Here is a 20728-nt window from a genome sequence, read left to right on the forward strand (position 1 = left end):
ATTTTTTTCCTCTCTCTAAATTAAGTGGCTTTAGACAACATGTTTCTACAGAAACATAGAGGAAACTCTGTTTCCTCTGTTGATTTTTTCCTCTCTCTAAATTAAGTGGCTTTAGACTAATACGTTTCTACAGAAACATAGAGGAAACTCTGTTTCCTCTGTTGCTGTTGTTTCACATCTTTTTTTTTTTTTAAAGACTTCTCTTATATTTTTTTATTTTTTTATTTATTATTATTATTATTTTTTTTTTTTTTGTGGGGGAGATCAGCCCTGAGCTAACATCTGTGCTAATCCTCCTCTTTTTGCTGAGGAAGACCACCTCTGAGCTAAAATCTATTGCCAATCCTCCTCCTTTTTTTTTTCCTTCCCCAAAGCTCCAGTACATAGTTGTACGTCATAGTTGCACATCCTTCTAGTTGCTGGACGTGGGATGCGGCCTCAGCATGGCCAGAGAAGCGGTGCGTCGTGCGCGCCCGGGATCCGAACCCGGGGCCGCCAGTAGAGGAGCGCACGCACTTAACCGCTAAGCCACCCAGCCGCCCTGTTGTTTCACATCTTTATCAATGAGTTCCTGAGGATTTGCCACTATTTTACAGCTAGAAAACTTTTCTATTGAAGTCCCTGCTTCCATATACCAGACACAGAAAGCCTAAACTCTCATTTCAGCCATGGCTCCAAGTGGGAGCAGCATTTAAAATGTGTCTGGCTGGGTGGGAGACTGCTTCTCAATCGAGGTATTGCGAGTTTGTTCTCCTGCCTACCTTGCACTGCCTCTTTGATTGCTATGAATTTCCTGCTTCTCAATAGACAAAAACTCAAAAACCTGGGTTTTTGACTACCCACCTGGTTTCAACCTCTGGTGTTTATAGATTCCTGGTTTAAGTAGATCTGTCTCTCTGATTGCTGACCCACTGCTCCTCTAATGCTCTAATAGTCAAGGGGGCTTGCTAACCTAACTCTAATTCATTCCTTCTTGCATTTCCATTTATAAATGTTACTAGTTTCTTGAATCCTCATTGGCCACAGATTACCACCAAACGTAACCTCTTAAACTCTGTGAATTACTGGTCCTTCTGATCCTGGTTTCCTACCAGGTCTTTACTCTCAGTTTGTTATTCTGATCACACTGCTTGTAAAATGCTAACCTAGGGGAAAGCCGATAATGGATCTTATTAAATTAACAACCTTATTTTATGAAAATTTCAAATGGGTATGAACTTCAACACTTTTCCTGATCAGTAAAATTCTTGACCAGGTAGAAGTTATTTTTGTTGATGTTCACTGATCTATTTCCTCCATATTTTGAGTAGACATCGTTGGCCTAAGTCTGACTTGAATAAATGGAGTGTTATAATGTTATCAGATATGTGAAATACTTTATTTTTCAAATAAATGGATCAGTTAAAGAGTAGAGTTTAACGTTTTAATCAAACAATAATACATGCCTACTATGAGTAAAGCAATATTTTAGGTACTGTAAGTAATATACTTGGTGATCAGTTTTTAAAGTGAGAAAAATTAAAATACTGAGTATATAAACATTGATCAATAGTTCATTGAGAGATCTTTTCAAAAGAAAACCAATAAAATGCACCTAAGCCATTAAAAAAAGAGAAATATTTTCGCGTCTAATTGGCACTTGACTGAAGCTGGGAGACATAGTTGCATAATACTATCACAGAATCACAAAAGGTATTAAAAACCAGCAATATCAACAAATTATCTCCTGGAATTCTTGAGTTCAAGTGAAAATAACGTGTATACAATGCTAATATTTCTGTATTCATTTTATACTGGGACAAAAAGAAGATAAGTAACCTATATTCTAATAGTCCAGTCACTTTCTGTGATAAAGGACAGACTAGTATATGTAAATTTAAAAACAAATAATATTATTTAGCTAGTTTTAAATTCATGGGCTTTCAATAATAGTTCTTGAAAATCATCACATAGATTTAATTAGTTTAAATATTTACACCATAAATTTTCTAAATAAGCCAAACTACTGTCAATGATTATTAAAAAAAAACAAGTTGTAAGAGGGATAGAAACATCACTTTGTTTTTAACGTATCAACTGTTAACTAATCATTGGCTTTTTTTTCCTACTTTAGTTTATTAGTTGGAGATTTCACACCTAGACAATGGGAAGTGTGTGTGTTTTGAGGCTTTTGGTAGACTTTGAAGGCACACATCTCTTTCTTACATTAAAACAAAAATAAATAAGAGTCCATACATATACAGAAAACACATTTATTTAAAAATATCAATTTTTAAAATATGATTGTCCATATTGGGTAGATAATGCTGCAATGGCAATGTACATTCTTACAAATGAAGGCGAATTTTCCCGCTGTAAAATAGTCTCCTCTTTTTCTATTTCACCCTTCACTTCTTGATTTGTTGAGATCACATTCTAATGAAACAGCAGTCACAACTGCTTTCTGATTCTGAAATGACACATTCGTGCCTACTGGTGGTGGTTTATACAAAAAGACTGCAAGCCCATTGAAGGAAATGGTGATAACTTTACAAGTAACACCTAAATATAAAAACAAAAATTAATCATGCATCCGGGCCTTTAATTATTACAAAAATAAACCCTCATTGAGAAATTCTTCATGAATAGAAACTCCCTACTTTAAAGAAAAGGAGGATACAAACATTCTAGTTCTGTTTTAAATTTTTAAAACTTTAGGGAGAAAGGTGATATTCTTCAATAAAACATCTGTATACAAGTCAATAAACTAGCCTTTATTTTCTTTCTAAACAATAAAAATGTACAATGATTATTCTATTCTTGTTTATGACTATAGATTCTTGTAACAGAAGTGTTGTATAGAATTAAATAAGCCCATGTTCCACTTCTAACTTTATTAACACAATACCATATCTATAAAAAACTGCAAGCAACCAAAAGTCAATGACAAAGGAAAATAGCTTACAACATCCTTGAACCTGAATAGTAAGTTGCAAAATTTTCGTGTCCATGATGGAAAATAATTCTAAAAGTAAAAAAGTCTTTGGAGTTCTTAGGAGAAAGCCTCTATGGGAATGTATCACATTCAATACTCAATCAAATTTACTTTTAAGTATCAACTAAAAATATGACACATAAAGATTCACTTCACAAGCTTTGATTTGTTTTTAAAGAGCTCTGATTTTGAGCTCGACTATTTGAAGAGAAACTAGTTCTGGCCACAGTACAAGCATTTATGTGCCAGTCAAATAAATTAAATGACCTCAAAATATAGTTTTTGCAATAGCTAATATTTTACTCAAAATGTGTATTTGAAAAACAGGAATGCTCATTGTGCTAAGCGTGTCTAGATTCATAGGAAGATTAATTACGTAGGTATTACTGTTAAAATGTTTTTGGAAAGTTTAAAGGTATACATGTTTTGGGGAAAAAAATTCTCGCATTCATCACAGAGTAGGAAAAGCTACCATTCATTATCTGTATCTTTTGATTAAAAAGTACAAACATAACTAATTAAATAAATTTTTAAACATAAAAACACATTGAATAAAAAAATCTTTTTAACAGGTGAAAGTGGTGGGAAGATTAATTTTGCCTATTCTAGTCAATATTTACTCTCCCACTGTTTTTTGGTTTTATGTATTTATTTCTTCAGTGGATATTTTATTACTCTGTCACTATAAATTCAGACAGTATACTCTGGGTTTAAGCATATGTAAGAGTAATAAGCTATCTTGATACATGTGCCAAAATAATTGCAATCACAATCACAATGAAAATCACACATTATGTAAATGTGTGTGTGTGTGTGTGTGTGTGTGTGTGTGTATACACACATATATTTCTATCTAGGATTTCTCTATTTTTAAATATTCTAATTTCTTGCATTGTTTTTTAAATTTTAAATTTTATCTTACCCTTACAAACTAGATACATTGCTCTACTTAATCTTAATTTTCATTTATTGCTTAACCAAGACTATACCAGACAGACTACCAAAGGCAAGAGGTTAAACATCATGGCTAACCTTCTAAACTATTAAAAGGTTTCTTACAACGTGCCCTAGAGCCTAAAGATACTTCCCGACCTCAGCTTTATGTGTTTTCCAAAGCCCAGGTACCTAGATGACAATGATTCCAGAGAATTTCTCAGAATTCTCTTTTAGCTTTTTGATAGACTTCCTGAAAGAAGTTTGAGAGAAGTTGTTAAAATATAATTATATGATATGTGATGTAATGAAAGCTAAAATGTTATTCTCTTTTTTAGACTGAGCCCTACAGACTCCAGTTAATGCCTTTCATAACATGCTATGATAATTGAGCTCTGCTTCAGGACTATGGAATAGCCCAATAGCGTGGGCTGAACATTTCAAAACCCAAGTAATTAACAATAAGATTTTTTTTCTCTTGACATCATTGATTTACTCTAAAGTTATCAAGAAGTCACCACTTACATATGGCCACTAGCATATGGGCCATCTTGATGTTATCATACATCCAGCAAGCTCCTTTAATTCCACATTCATTAATATCCCAGAGAATACATGTGCTGTCTATGGTGACACCAAATATAATTGGTCCAGGTATTGTGCCTAGAATAAATATACGTGAAATACACATGAGTAAAGATTACAGTTTATAGTTACAGATTTTTATATACATGGTTATACAAATAAGAAGAGGTATTAATATGTCCATATGCAAATCAATCAGTTCATGCACAATTAATAGGAATATAAAGAAACACAGATAAAACATTCTAAAATAATTATATATAATTATATATTTCTAATCAAGTCAAAAAAATTATTTTAATAAAAATCTCTGGCATATATTGGGTTAACATTAAGTAAATATTTTAATTCACTGCTTTTCTAATTTGACGAATGTGTCTTTGAAATTAGCTATTATAATTTTAAAAAGTCAAAATAAATTATTGATGCACAAAATAAGTCTGCTGAAGTACAGTATATGTGTTATGTGTATGTGTGTGTGCACATGTATATAAATTAATGTGGGCATATGTATACATATACATACACTCACTGACATGTACGTGCATGCATGAGTGTACGTGTACACACACACAAGCACACACACATTCATACTAAGATGCCTAGGAGTACTACTGTCTTAAACACACACACTCTCCCCTGCATGAGGTCATGAGGCATTAAACTGCCACATAGTTAAGGAACTTCCAATTGTTACAAATCAAATGCGTGATTTAAAATGGTATTTCTTAGACAAAGATTTCAGCTACATCCAGCCTCTTCTTCCATGACCTGCAGCATGATAGAGTCAAAAGAGCACTGGACTGAGAGTAAGGAGACCGTTTTCCTAGTCTCATTTTCACCACTAACTGGGGAACTGTGGGCAAATCCCTGCATCTCTCAAGGCCTTAATTTACTCATCAGAGAAATGGGAAAGTTGGTCTAGGTGATCTCTAATGTTCCTGCTTTTGGTTTTTGTTTTTATAAATAATCTTAATATTATGTGTATAATATTGTGTGTATAATTATACACACATACAATTATGTGAATAACTTAAGGTTTCTGTCTTTCTTCTTATTCTTCCTACATTTGCTTTATAAAATTATCTGCTAGAAATTCTTTCTTCCATCAATTCTTAACTAGCCACAATATCTACACCACAGTTTTTATTGAAACATTTTAACTCATATTTTTCATTGCTAATGCAACAAAATCATGTCCCAAATGGAGATAAATGCAGTGAGAAAAGGAATTACAGTAGTTATAAATGAGATTTCATCATAATTTATGTTAATAATAGGTTTTATATGAATGAAAAAAATTATGTCTTTTACTATGCTCTATTAGAAATGTGTTGATGATCATACGTTATATTTCAAATAAATATGATATACTCTTTAAGGTTATATTTGCAACAGAATTGGAAACGTCAGTTGACCAACCAGGTAGGTAAAAAGTAAAGTCATTATTTTCTTATGTGATGTATAAATATTACTACATCTTGAGTATTGGAAGACAGCTTTCTTCAACAGCTATTATAGAGTTTTCCAGTGCTTTTAATTATTTTATTGGCACATACCATAAATGAGTAAATCAATAATACTAATGAACAGAAATAACCCAGTTACCAATGAATTAAGAAAAATGGCATACCTAATAATCGAAGCAACATAAACTGTATTCCCAATGCTAGAGCCCGTTGCCTTTGATCAACACACCTGCAGATATTAAATACATATGAGACCAAAAATGGTTGTATAGTATATTCACTCTTTGAGCAAATTCATTTTTATACCAGCTTAGCATTTCTAGATTAAAGTAAATATTATGCACACAAAAGAAACAAATTATTTGCAACAATTTACATACAGTTCTACCCTTCTGGAACTATAAAAGAAGAAAAATGTGGACCAGCCCGGTGGCGCAAGCGGTTAAGTGAGTGCGCTCCACTGCGGCGGCCTGGGGTTCGCGGGTTCGGATCCCGGGTGCACACCAATGCACCGCTTGGTAGACCACGCTGCAGCAGCGTCCCATGTAGAGTGGAGGAGGATGGGCATGGATGTTAGCTCAGGGCCACTCTTCCTCAAGAAAAAAAAAGGGGAGGATTGGCATCGGACGTTAGCTCAGAGCTAGTCCTCCTCACAAAAAAAAAAAAAAAAAAAAACAAGAAAAATGTTACCTGAACTAAAATACTGCAAAGAGTCAAATAAATTTTAACGAATGTATTGAATATGTATGAATTTTAACAAACATAAAAGAGAAAGGACATTCATTAACAAGACCTATTTTTGACTATCGCTTAAGTTACAAATCACATGACTTAAGTCACAAGCAAATAATTCTTACTCTAAGTCTTACTACCTTTGAGATAGAAATCACACCTAGGGGATAAGTGTACAAATTTGAGGCAATGTAAAACAGTTGCGGAGGCTCAATCTGATTCAACAATAATTCTTTAAATAATGACTGTCAAAGATGAATGAGACATGATGTTGGCACACAAGAGAGTTACATGAGAGATAAAAGAGATCAGCTAGTCTTTAAAAACAAATATGTAGTTGAAGGATGACGTAGATAATTTTTCAAAAATAAAATTTTTAGAAGTACTTTCTCTATTCTCTAAATCACTCCAATTTCCACGTACTGTCAACAGACTAGTAATGTTTTTAGACAGACTCTCTAAAACTTCCATTTGTCAAAAAGTATGTGAAAAAGTAGTGAGTGAGTATCAAGGAAGAAAAATTAGAGAGGGAAAAGGCAGAGTTTCTTAGGAAAGATACAGAAAGCCTGATTAGCTTAAGGAAAGGTAGATAGAAAATATTTTTATAGCAGTATAGAAGGAGAAAGAGCAACTGAAAGCATAAAACTCTGCAAAGAGCCAGGTGACAGCCAGTTTCTTATCTATTAGTGCTGTTTATAGGAAGGTTTAACGTCACAGCACCTACTGTATCAGGTAGAATACACATCATTCTGATTCTGACATATATGGAGCACATTGTATTTCTATCATACTCTAATACAATTGAACATATCTCCATCTTACAACTGAAGCCTCATGAAAGAAGCGGAGAAACTAACATCAAGTACATGCCAGGTAGGCAATATGAAGACACGTTCACATGCATGATCTCATTTAAACCTCATACATCTGGGATCAATGAGGTAGCTTTTCCATTGTCACTGAACTAATGATCTTGTAAGGGCTGAATTGGTATTGGAACCAATGGTCAACATAAACCCCAAATGAACCCCCGAGTCCATTTTCTTTTCACTCAACATGTTGCCTTAGGGATGGCAAATTTCACAATATAATACATACCTTAGGATGGACACAGTTATAGGAGTACCAGCCATAAAGGTAAAAATAACTGTAACAAAGAAAATGCCAAGGAATATGGGCAAATGTTTACATCGAGTTTCACATTTTCCAGCTTTAGCTTCAAAACCAGAACTTGCCGCAGTAGGTGTTATTTCTGTTTTCCTCTCAATACAGGAACAGTTGTAATATACCTAGAAATATTAGACATGAAAATTACCAAAAGTGCTTATCTTGAAAACATATTTTATCATTGTAAATTAGGTAATCTCTAGACATGGCAAACAGTCTTACACAGTCTTAATCCATACACAACAAATAATGCTGAGAAAGAGTAATTAACCCTGAAGAAATTAAGCAAGTGAAAACAAAGGGCCATATTTATGAGGTAGAATCATCTGTATTTGACTTTTGCGTCCATTACTTTAACTTGTAATCTATTATTGACTCATGACATAAAACAAATTGACAAGAATATAATAATTATGTGATCTCGCACATTCTAGACTCCTTTCAATAGACTATACTTGTTCAAATAGTTTTCCTGCTTTCTTCTTTTCTATTATAGGATGTAAAGAAAAACATGCATAGTGACAATCTCACTCTCCACATTAGTTTCAAAGAATAAATACTATAATTTTAAAAAGTGCCATAGTAAAATTAATTAATATGTCACAAGACTTTGGGAAAGAAAATGCTACTTTCAACTAAGCCTTGTTACTATAATTTTCTGAACTTTTTTGACTTGCTTCACCAAAAGCAAACTGTAACCCTCTTAAGATGATATATTTATGACAATCAAAAACTAGAAGTTATTACATTATCTTCAAGGCTATTTTATATATAAATAACATATTAACTATTTAATATACATACACACATATATATGAATATATACATACATACATATAAATTAATATGAAATGTTAGAAGGTAACGTTAAAAAATCATGAGTCTTACTTTTGTAGGGAAAGGATTCAGATATTTAAAAAGTTAGGCATAATTATTTTTTAAAGGTTTTTCACATCTCAATTCCATCCTTACTATAAATCCTTTTGCACATTTAAGGCCTCAGTCAAGTCAGAGCAAAGCCAGAGAAGTCACAGCGAAGTGGTGCTTTTATTGCTCTGAAGGCCAGAGAACTTTCTGGGTGCTAAAGCTACTCTAAGGTCACTGGTAGTGATTCAGGAAACCTAAATATGCAGATGATACCCCTGAAATAGACTATATATACTCAGCGATCAGATATATCAAATAAGGGAGTAATGTAGCCTTTAAAAATTTTAAGAAGGAAAACTGAGAACAGTATTTTCTATTTTGATGAAACCTTACAACTCTCTTACATAAAAAAGTATACATTTGCCTACAATATAGCTAGCTGTTTGTCAACATCTGTTGTTGTAGTTTGGGTCACTGGTGTGAAATATAAGACTAATATTTCTGTGAACAAATGTGCATAGGCATTTATTATTATCAATATATTTTGTCTATATGAAATATTCCATAAGAAAAAAAATTCTGTGAAAAAATAAGTTGTTACATGGACTACTTGGGCATTAAAAAGCCAGAACAAATAGAAAATTTGGAAGTGAAAATCACATGCTTTTCCCAAATAATCCCTAGAAGACAATTTACTATTTAAAATGACAATTACAGTATTTGGTGAAAAATATAAACATCAAATGGACTATACCAAAAGAACCAATGCCACTTTAAGTGTGCTCTCTGTTTTAGATTTTTATTTCTAATTATTTATTTATTTATTTATTTTGGTTTCCTTGTGCAGAATGGTATTTGTGGCTAGACATCTTTTTTTTTTTTTTTTGGTAAGGAAGATTAGCCTTGAGCTAACATCTGTTGCCAATCCTCCTCTTTTTGCTGAGGAAGATTGGCCCTGAGCTAACATCTGTGCCCATCTTCCTCTATTTTATATGTGGGACGCCTGCCACAGCATGGCCTCAGAAGTGGTGTGTAGGTCTGCGCCCGGGATCCAAACCTGCGAACCCCAGGCTGCCGAAGCGGAGCACGTGAACTTAACCACTACACCACCAGGCTGGCCCCTGTGTCTATATATTTTGATATGTGAGTAAAACTCTTCCAGTAACTTAACTCTTTGTCATAATCTTCTAATTAGAGTTAGTCAATAGCACCTATAGGTCATATTTTATATACAGGAAAATGCTACCTACTTCTCTGCCTCTCAAAGGAATAGTTACCTTCCAGGTAGTTTTGATTCTATGACATGCATCGTACTCACTGATGGAATTTGTTTGCTTGTAACTGACACAAACACCTAATTTTCTCAACGTCTTTTAAAACTAAAGCAATCCCAGATGCCAATTGGTTTGAAGGCATGATAAGCCTCAGTTTGGGGATCTAAAAATCTTCCTGATGTTTTATTAAATTTTCATAGGCATTTCATAGTAGTGATCTAATTAGTTTTATTCCAAGAATTAAAACTGCACATATGTCATTCAAGTCCTTTAGGTCTACTATGATTCACCACAGACATTTTTATCTGACATATTTTTCAATATTCTTAGATGATCATTTTAAAATTCATAAGCTAGGTAATATGAAAAAATGTACATTGTTTCCCACATTCTGAGTTACCCCCAGCAGGAAGATCAAATCCTAGTCCCTTGAAATAAACGTTTAATGTATTTATTATACACAAAATCATTAGATATGTATATATGCAAAACATATATTTTTGTGTGTATGTATGAACATACAAATGTGTATAACCACACACACACATCCATATTAGTTTTAGAAGAAATTTGAAGTAATTTTATAAATTATTTTGATTAATTATTTCTATTTATTTATGTAGAAATCTTTTCTTGCAATCTTAAACTTATCTTTATACGGAAAAGGAATGCCATTTCACTAGTCTATATTTCAAATATTCAAAATTGTGCTGTTTTGTCATATAATTCTGACATATCTTATTCATTGTGGTCTCGTATCATAGTACATATTTCCCTCAGGTCTTTTTAAAGTTATCACCTTATATACTAATTATAACACATTATGTACTACTAGTAATGTGAATATTATTTGTTCCCAAAGCTCTTAAATTTAGCGAAAGTGAAATCTTTAGATTGCAGATGTAGTACAATAAAAATCTATTGGATTCTCTTAAACTATTTAACTGTATTAAAAAGACAATATATCTAGGTAAACTGATAAGCATTCTAATCCAGAATTAAAAGTAAATTTGTATTTGAGAATGTATGAATGATTTGGATATTTTTAGATGAATCCATGATGCATCAAATAAAAACAACAAATATTTATTATGTTTCTTTTATATACACTGTACTTAGTAAGAATAGGAGAAGTTCTCTGACTTCTAGGGGCATAAAGTTGAGAAAAAATAAAAACAATGTAAAAAGGTAAATAATATTTCACTACTGTAACAGAAGTGATGTTACAAAGACGTACGTGAGTTACTGCCAAATTGATTTTTCAACAATAATTGCATCTGAGGTATAAAGGAAGAAAAATCTTTTTCAGAGGGAGTGGGCTTTTTTTTTAAATTAAGGGAAGAACGCAACATAAAATCTACCACCTTAACAAATTTTAACTGTACAATACATTATTGTTGACTATAGGTACAATGTTGTGCAGCAGATCTCTAGAGTTTATTCATCTCACTTGACTGAAACTTTTTGCCTGGCTTCCAAATGGAGGAGGTGGGCGAGGAAGGAAGGAACAGGCACTGCATAATTCCACTAGAGGGATAAAGGAGGCCATCCATAAATATAGAAACACACTGCCTCATGAAGGTAAAGTAGCAGACACAAGTTACCTTTGACTTGCTTTTTGAAATAGAACTTTTACAACCTGCAAAGCAGGGAGAAAAATATTGGACTCCATTTCCTCCACAGAGAGGATAATAATATGATCGCATGCAGTTACAATCAGCATTACAAGGAGCGGTCAAGTTTCCCAGTTCTCCTGTCCTGTGAACAAGAAACGAAAGACAGGCAAATTATCTATGTTATAACTTTTAATGAACAGTTCAGAAGCATTATTATATCTTGCCATTCAGTCATTTATTCACTCACTCAACACATATTTAATTACTGAATGAATAAAACAAATAAAATGGCTGCCTTTTCACATAGAGCTTAACTTCTTGTGGAAGGGAGAGGCAGTAGAAACGATATTATATAATATAATGTCTATCAGTAATAAGAAAAATAGGCAGAGTAAGTAAATAAAGCAGAGTTTCTCATTTGGTACCAGAAAATTCTTTTCTTGGGGAGGAGGGGTGAGGGGGAGCTGGTTCTCTGAACTGTAGGATGTTTAGCAGCATCACTGGCTTCTACCCACTAGACACCAGTAGCCTCCCCTTAGTTATCACAACCAAAATCTCTCCAGGTATTGCCAAATTTCCCTGGAGTGCAGGTAAAATTGTAAACCTGGAAGGATGAATAAAATCATGGAGTTCAACATACTGATTTCATCAATGGGAAAACTGAGGCCCATAGAGATTGAGTTACTTTTCTTTCTTTGCCAAATATAACATTCTTGGTCCTAAGCTCAGTATTGTTCCATGCAGCCTCTTAATAAGGAGGCAACATCTTTGATAATATAAAGGGGTTACCCTAAGCAAAGATACTTCTCCAATGCCTTATTTATTCATTCATTCAACCAATACATATTAAGTGCTAGGCCCTATGCTAGGTATCAAGAATACCGAATACAAAGCTGGGTAAGATAGTCACTGTCCTTAAAGATTTCACAGTCTAGGAGTAGAGATGGACACAGATAATTATACACTAACATGGTAAGTGTGGTTATAGATATCCGCAAAGTGTATTTTATGAGCACTGAGGAATGAGACTTAAAACAAGCCCAAGTTTAGATAAGAGGGTCTGAAGGAGCTACCGCCTGAGATGAGTCTTAAAGGACGAGTAATAGTTAGCTGGGTAAATGGGGAAGGTGAAGGGTAGTTCAAAGAAGCTGGTACAAAGGCATAAAGGTGAAAATAGCATCCTATATGGAGAAATATGAATGATGTCTGGGGCAGAGAGTGAGAGAAAATGTAGCTGGAGAAGAGTCAGAGACCAGATTATTGAGGGCCTAATGGGCCTTATTAAAAATAATGGGTTTTAACCTACTTTGAAAAGGTAGTCAAAGTATTTTTAGACTGGCAAGTGACACTGTCAAAAGCCCATTTTAAAGAAATAATCCTAGAGTTAAACAGAGCGTGAATTTGAAGGAAGAGGACCAGTTACAGTACCCCAGAGAGTAAGTTATAACAATGTATAGGAGAACTAAAATAGAACATTTGATTAAAGGAAAGAGATTTGAGAAATATTTTGGATGCAGAATCAGTAAGATTTGGTGTTTGATTGACTGATTGAAGATGAGAACAGAATGGAAGAGTAAAGAATGACTCTTAGTGTCTAACTTGGTGTTTTGGTTTTGGGGAAGAGATGAGGTATGGTTTTATACATATTGAGACTAAGAGTCTCAAATTTAGTGAAGAAATGTGGCCTGGAGCTAGATATCTTAATATCCATTTGCATATAGATGTAGCTGAAACCAAGAGAATGATAGGATCAACCACATAAAAAGTGTAGAGTGAGAAGAGTACAGAGGTCTTGGGTGTCCACTTATTTCATGAACACAGGAAGCTCCAATTATGTGCTAGACTCAAAGTGGTGGAAATATATCTAAAAGAAATAAAGAAATAGAGATGCAGATAAAGATAGAGAAAGGAAGGAAGGGAGGAAGAGGAAGGAAGGGAGGGAGGGAGGATTAAATCCCCTGCAACCATGAAGCTAACTTAAGCTATCTATTAATACTATTAAGTATTAATAGATAATAATTGCTGTATTGCAAAATGATGATATTTAAGGAGTAGGTGGAGAACAAAAAGCTCATGAAGGAAATAGATTAAAGAGAAGGATAGAGGGGCCAGTCCGGTGGTGTAGCAGTTAAGTTCACATGCTCTGCTTCAGCGGCCCAGGGTTTGCAGGTTCGGATCCCGGGCGTGGACCGACACACCCCTTGTCAAGCCATGCTGTGGCAGTGTCCCATATAAAGTAGAGGAAGATGGGCACAGATGTTAGCCCAGGTCCAATCTTCCTCAGCAAAAAGAGGAGGATTGGCATCAGGTGTTAGCTCAGGGCTGATCTTCCTCACAAAAGGAAAAAAGAGAAGGATAGAAAACAAACTGGAAACAAATCAGTGAGAAGTTTGAAGAAAAGAGTGATCAAAGAGTAAATTTTAAGTAATTCCTCACTCTTCACTCTATGTGGAGTCTCTTCTAATCTATTCCTCGGGCTGCTGATAGATTTCTTTAACAAGCATGATTCTATTCACAAAAGCAAGCATTACAGTCTCTGCCCACAACTAGTTTACAATATAGATACAGAAATAAGGTGGGGCCAGCCCGGTGGCATAGTGGTTAAGTTTGCGCACTCTGCTTTGGCAGCCCAGGGTTCACAGGTTCGGGTCCCAGGCATGGACCTACACACTGCTCATCAAGCCATGCTGTGGCGGTGTCCCACATACAAAATAGAGGAAGATTGGCACAGATGTTAGCTCAGGGACAATCTTCCTCACCAAAAAAAAAAAAAAAAAGAAAAAGAAATAAGGTGACAAGGGAAAAACTCTCTCCGCAACTCTAGAAATAGCTTCTATGCAATAATTTTTAAATTTAAATTTTCCAATGTATAATTCTAATGTTATTGATAAATGATTACTGAGAACATGAAAGTTTAAGATAGTATGATGCAAACTACATAGCATATATTCCTTAATATCAAGGGTCAGTCACTTTAGCCTATATATTTTATAAAAATTTACTTCATGAGGTAAAGGAGAAACTATTATTAGGAAAATAGCCAATGCCTGCTAAGTTTATTAAATTGTCTTAATATATACATATTATTTTTAAAATATATAAAATATTTTAAATTTTTAAAATTTTCATATTTAAACAATATATACACATGTGTGCGTTTATATATGTAAAACATGTTTATTACAAATAGTAGAATTTAAACATTAATTTCTTATTTGAATCCAAACTATTCTGTAATTATGCCTCTACAGTAAGGAAAGAGTTCCCTAAACCTATTTCAACAGCTTGATAGATATGCCTCTTTAAGGTGCTATTTGAAATAAGCAATGAAATTCTAGCTATAGGCCCAAGAGAGAAAAAATATTGTGTGTACTTACGATGGTATTTCATATTTTATGAGGTTCTAAGTATAAAGTAAAACACAAATCACCATTACCAACACTGATTTTCAAAACAAACCCAAAGATCCTATAGATTGTCAAGGCAAGATAAGAACAATGGGAAATTTTAATAACTAATAGATTTCTAGAAATATACTTAGACAATCTCTTCTCAATTGAATTTAGTGTTGTGCCATATTAAACATTTAATAATGAATTCATTTAAAATATTATGAATATTTAAAATATCCCCTGAAATGATCAGTATTATTGATCTTAAGCTTTTTGGATATATTGTTAAATAGGGCTTTAAATTTTTTTATCAATAAGCCTAATTCATTAGTTCATAGTCTTAAAAGCTCTTTTAACCACCTGTGGTTATGTGGCAAAGCGCAAAGACTCTTTGCACCACTCTACTAGAAACCCTACAGCTTCACCACCTCTAATTCTTTCTCCCACTCACTAACGAGGTATTTCTTGAGCTTCTTCATCTGTTCTTCTTTCTATATATTTTTTCTTATACACACATTTCTTAGATGAGGCTATTTCGACTAAACTGTCAATGATATGGACATTTTGATATGCAGGATACAGAGCTAAAATTAAGAATTTGGGGCAACAGAGAAAAAATGATCTGAAATGTCACACCTCCTTTGGGACATTAAACTCTATCTATATTTATATCTACACACACACGTCTGTGTGTGTGAATGTGTGTGTGTATGTGTGTATACTCATTTTCAGTTTTTTTCCATGACTAAGAATGTGTATATACATTAAGCACTATCTCTATGTCCCAAATATTGATCTCTCTCAGTCACCAACCCCCACATGCTTTGAAAACCCTCAAACTGACACCATCTCACTTGCCTTCCCTTTTGATTAAGCTAAGGACAACTCATCTGATGATGACTCTTGTTTAAAGTAGAAAATACCAGATGGATTCACATCTACATCATTCATTGGTCAAGGTGATAGACTTTCTTCTAAAAGGAACACACAAAAAAAACTGGTTTCTTTGGATTTGTTTGGGTTAAGTTTATAGGTGTGAAAGTCAGGTCTGCATGACTTACCTCTGCCTAGCTTTCAACATTTCCAGATATTTATCTAATGACCTAAGTTCCATTCAAAGCGGTCCCTGAACCCAGCCTCACTATCTAGCATTTATGCCTTGGCTTAACATATTCCCTCTGCCTTTTCCTCTTCTCAGATTTTTCTCTCTCAAAGCCGTATCCTTAAAGGATATTTAAACCCCATTTCTCTATTATGCCGCAGCGTTTCTAAATCTAATCAAAGGAAATTGAAAAGCTCTCTTTCTTTTGAATTCCATAGTCCTTGTCTATCTCTTGCATTGTTTATTCACTGTTTTGTTTCCTAATCTCTCTTGCTACATTGTAAATTCCGTTAGAGTAGGAATTTTTGCCCTAAAGTTCTGCCAGAGGAAGCAGTCAACAAATGTTGAATAAATGTAATGGAGCTGAACTAAACACTGCTTTAGAATGCTCAGCCACTCATTAATGTAAAAGAATGACAGACATGAACAGCAATACAAATCATGATAATTGTTACTAGCAAACTTTTCCAAACAAAGTACATTTTATTTAGTTTATCTGAATGCCATATAATATAAAATTACGGAGTCCTTGAACAGGAGTACCACCTCCCTCAACATACATCCTCAAACCCATATAATGAGACAAATGAAGCAGTGTTGTGGGCCCTAAAATACACAGCTGTGCGATGCCCTCCTGCCTGATCTCCTACTCGTGGCTTAGGATTTCAAAGCAAAGCAAACAAGGCAAAGAAAGGTAAAATGGTCAAACCAGTTATAGGGAGAAACATATTTACAGGTCAGAACAACAAGAAGTTATTTATTTCTCTATGATAAACATGAACTTCTAAAGTAGACACAATAATGATTAGTATCACCTAGGACTAGATTCATTTTAATTTCTCTGCTGGTCTATTTTCAACCCACCTAATAAGAGAAGTTCACCAAGGGGAGTCATCTCCATTTTTAAAAATTTAAATCAATAGAAACATATAATGTGAAATTCTCCCTAGGATGTTGAATCCCCTAAGGGAAAAGATTCTATAATATTAATCTTTGTATCCCTAAGCATAGTACCTAGTACAGAATAGTTGCTCCTTAAATGTTCTCTGAATAAATACCCAACTTTTAATAAGATATCAATTATTTAAACTAAAAAATAAAGACTAGATATTCTTACATAGGAGCAGCCTTCCAATAAAAAAAAAAGCAAATCTCTCATCATTTTATTTAAGAAAGCATATACTTGGAAATACACACGTAGTTTATTATTCTGGTATTAATAGCAAAAAGCATTGAGATATATTTACCCATTATATGATTCAGACACACCAGCAAATGGCTCATTTTCACAGTTGGCATAAAGAAATACAAAACTTAGCACAAGTGCAACCATAGATGTAAGCAGAGCAAACTTCATTGTGTTTTTACACGCCATTTTGAATTTAGAAACAAGGACACCACCTAAAATCTGACCAAGAGCAGCTCCAGGAATTAAAACAGCCCCTAATGAGAAAGAAGACACAGACTGTGAGAAAACATACAAGTGTACTCAGTGACTCATACTGACAATTGCAAAACATCAAAAACAAGCACCAATATGGTTTTAACATATGAAAGCATTCATGTGATTTAGAAACATATGAATAAATGACTTAGTTATATTAAATAAGAGATTAATAAAATTAATGTTTTGAATATTAAGATTAACATATATTCTCTTTAGCTATGTAGCCTCTATATCTCTCAAGTTCACATAATAGATTGTTCAATGTCAGAAAATCAGAAACTTTTATCAAAATCAGTACAAAGTTTAAATTTCAAGGAGAGGGCTATCCAAAATTATAAGCTATTCTAATAGGCATTTAATATAGTAAAGTAAAATTACTAGATTAAGTTAGAATAAAGAAAATGTTTTACCTCCAAGGGTAGCTGCAAAACTGGATGACAATCCAAATTGATTTTCTATAAATTTAGGTAAAAATGTAGCAAATCCAGTAGTAACTAAGGCTTCTGAAGAAGTTGATACAACTAAACACATAAAGACAGTATTCCTCATCAAATTCTAAAGAAAAAATACAGTTCACCAAATGAATAACTATGATTATACTGCAAAATGCAGCATAGAATGGTAGCATGATGAAATGGCAAATTTTTAATAAACAATATAATTATCTATAAAATTTCAGCATTTCCTCCAGCACAAAAGGATAAATATGGATTATTAATAGCTTTATATATACGATGTTGGCAAAAACTATATGTGGAGCACCTAGAGAATCGACAGATGATTCATTGGTAGGGTGACTGAGCCTTTATCATATGCAAGAGACCAGGAAAAGGAAATCTCCCCTGGAAATGTTCCCTTCCCTAGTCTTACTGTAAATCTCCGTACAATATATCTACCCCTTATTTGATATTTTTATTGTGTTTTGAATTCCTATGTCCAGTAAATGAAGAACTTGACTGTAAGCACAGATGAGAACGGTCTCTAAGAATCAAACTTGCAGTATTGTAAGTAAAGGACTATGAGTAAAGGACTCAGTAGCTAAGAACTTTAGATAGGTATGGAGTTAAGCAATTTTAAATAGGTGTCTACATTTCTGGACTTATCAGAATCTTATTAATCTATCAGAAGGGAATATAGAGATTCATTATTCCAATATATTTAACCATAAAGTGAAAACCAAATCATAGTTCTGGAATATTAAATGCAAAAAATTTCATAAAACTGTGCAAAACATACATGCACACACCCACACCCACACACGGGAGTCACAAAAGGACAAGATAAGAGATTTAGAAGTCAGAGCCAGATGATCTAACGTAAGAGTAACAAAGTGACAAAAGGGGAAAAAATACCTGAATGAAGACATGCAACAAATAAAAAATAATAATAATAATAGTAAATATTTATCTTCAGATTGAAAAAGATAATGAATTCCTAGCAAGGATTAATGAAAAAAGACACATACTTAGGCATAACCTAGTAAATTTCCTGAAATCAAAGATAAATGAAAAAATTTACAAATCTGCAAATGGAAAGAATAAGTAAGAATCACATTAACACAGATCTCTACTGCAACACATTTAACTAGAAAAGAGCAAAACAACATCCACAGACTACTGGGATTAAACGAATATCATCCAAAAGTATTCATCCAGTCAGAAATATCATTTTGACATTCAAGGATACTTAGATGATATCCTACCTGAGGAAAACCAGCAATAAAATGCTGTATCCACAGAGATCTGAATCAGAATCGAGATCTCGAAGCATGAGATCATAAGGATAAAAAAAACTGCGGTGAGTAATGACTCTTGAGGGTAAGATAAATAAGAATTTATAAAATAAATCAAATAGAAATATATGAAATAGAACAGAACTACTATAAAAGAAAAGAATAGTTGGATTTAAAAATTACGAACAATCTCAGCAAAACACAAGAATGTGCCTATATGAGAGAAGAGGAGGAAGAGTTGAAAGGTGGAATGAACGGAGTAAAAACACTTTAAAGCTTTCATGTGAGGAGGAAAAAAAATAATGAAAAGTAAAAAATTTCAAATCTTGAAAAGGTAAAATTATAAACTCCGCTTATGTACAAAACTTTTATGATGCTAAATAGAAAGAATGCTTTTCTGCTGAGGCCAACAGAATAGACCATAAAACTTTTGTTTCTTTAACCTCAAATTCAAATCAAGTAACCACTAACTGCACTTCTTTTCACAAGGGAAAAATATTGGTTTGGCATTCTCAGATATATATTTCCAATTCAGTGATAACTGATCGATCCATTACATAAGGGAAATGGCATGGAATAATGGGCTATGGTGCTAATGAGGAACCACTGAAGATCGATATTGCCAATAAGATAACTCATCTTCTTTCAACCATTATACTCTGGAGTAGTTTTCATTTACTGAAAGCACTATAAAATTAAATCTGAAGAGTCATTTATAAGAGCTAGAATTACAGCAAACAAGCAAACAAGAATGCATTATGACAATGTGTGTATGTATATATGTATATGTGTGTTTATGTGTATAGGTAATATATACATGTATCTACATATATATTTGTACGTGTGGGGGGGGGGGGTGCGTGTGTAGAGTCTTACTTTACCTTTAGAGCTGCTGGAAAATCTTTAAAACTTTTCCCAAAATTCTCATCTGTGTGTTTTAAGGAACTACTCTTATTCTGATGAGTCTGGGAAGTTTTTCCATCTTGAATTTTTGCTGTACCTAAAAAAAATAGTAAATGTACTTGCTCTATGACTTCATTCTTCATTTTTAAAAATGCTTACTTTTTAATTGACATACACTTCTACAAGTATATAAATTCCATAACATAAGAAGCCAGTTCCTCTCTTTGTCAATAAAATTCTACGAATATCTATGTCTGTAATCTGGCAGTCCTAAGAGCTAGTATTACTACCATTAGCTAAGGAAGTTCCAACCAGTCTAAAAATTAAGATGAGACAATTTTGCTCCAATCACATATTTATTCTCTTTGTTTAAAATCTCTCAAAAACTTTTTCTTCATTCCAAATGGTTCTGTTTCTCATCCTTTATACATTAAACAAATTATGTTTGAGGCTTTTTTCCTTTATTCTCTTTAATTCTAACATGCTCTGCAGATGAAATAATATTTATCATCTATTACCATGTCTCTTTGATTTT

The 20728-nt window shown here is 33.4% G+C and overlaps 1 protein-coding gene across 1 annotated transcript in view; it reads right to left on the reverse strand.

Moving 5' to 3' along the window:
• Positions 1 to 2238: 2238 nt before the first annotated feature.
• The window catches only part of SLCO4C1 (solute carrier organic anion transporter family member 4C1), a 60224-nt gene continuing 41734 nt past the window's right edge, over positions 2239 to 20728 (reverse strand). Inside the window, exons 6-13 of the mRNA XM_058536128.1 lie at positions 20172 to 20290; positions 17969 to 18113; positions 17359 to 17554; positions 11606 to 11759; positions 7792 to 7982; positions 6126 to 6190; positions 4433 to 4570; positions 2239 to 2541 (exon numbers count right to left, since the gene is read on the reverse strand). Of these exons, the coding sequence (XP_058392111.1) occupies positions 2381 to 2541; positions 4433 to 4570; positions 6126 to 6190; positions 7792 to 7982; positions 11606 to 11759; positions 17359 to 17554; positions 17969 to 18113; positions 20172 to 20290 (1169 nt within the window). The 3' untranslated portion in view covers positions 2239 to 2380. The remainder of the gene's footprint in view (positions 2542 to 4432; positions 4571 to 6125; positions 6191 to 7791; positions 7983 to 11605; positions 11760 to 17358; positions 17555 to 17968; positions 18114 to 20171; positions 20291 to 20728) is intronic.

The sequence above is a fragment of the Diceros bicornis genome, chromosome 1, assembly GCF_020826845.1.
Source record: "Diceros bicornis minor isolate mBicDic1 chromosome 1, mDicBic1.mat.cur, whole genome shotgun sequence".
NCBI lineage: Eukaryota > Metazoa > Chordata > Mammalia > Perissodactyla > Rhinocerotidae > Diceros > Diceros bicornis.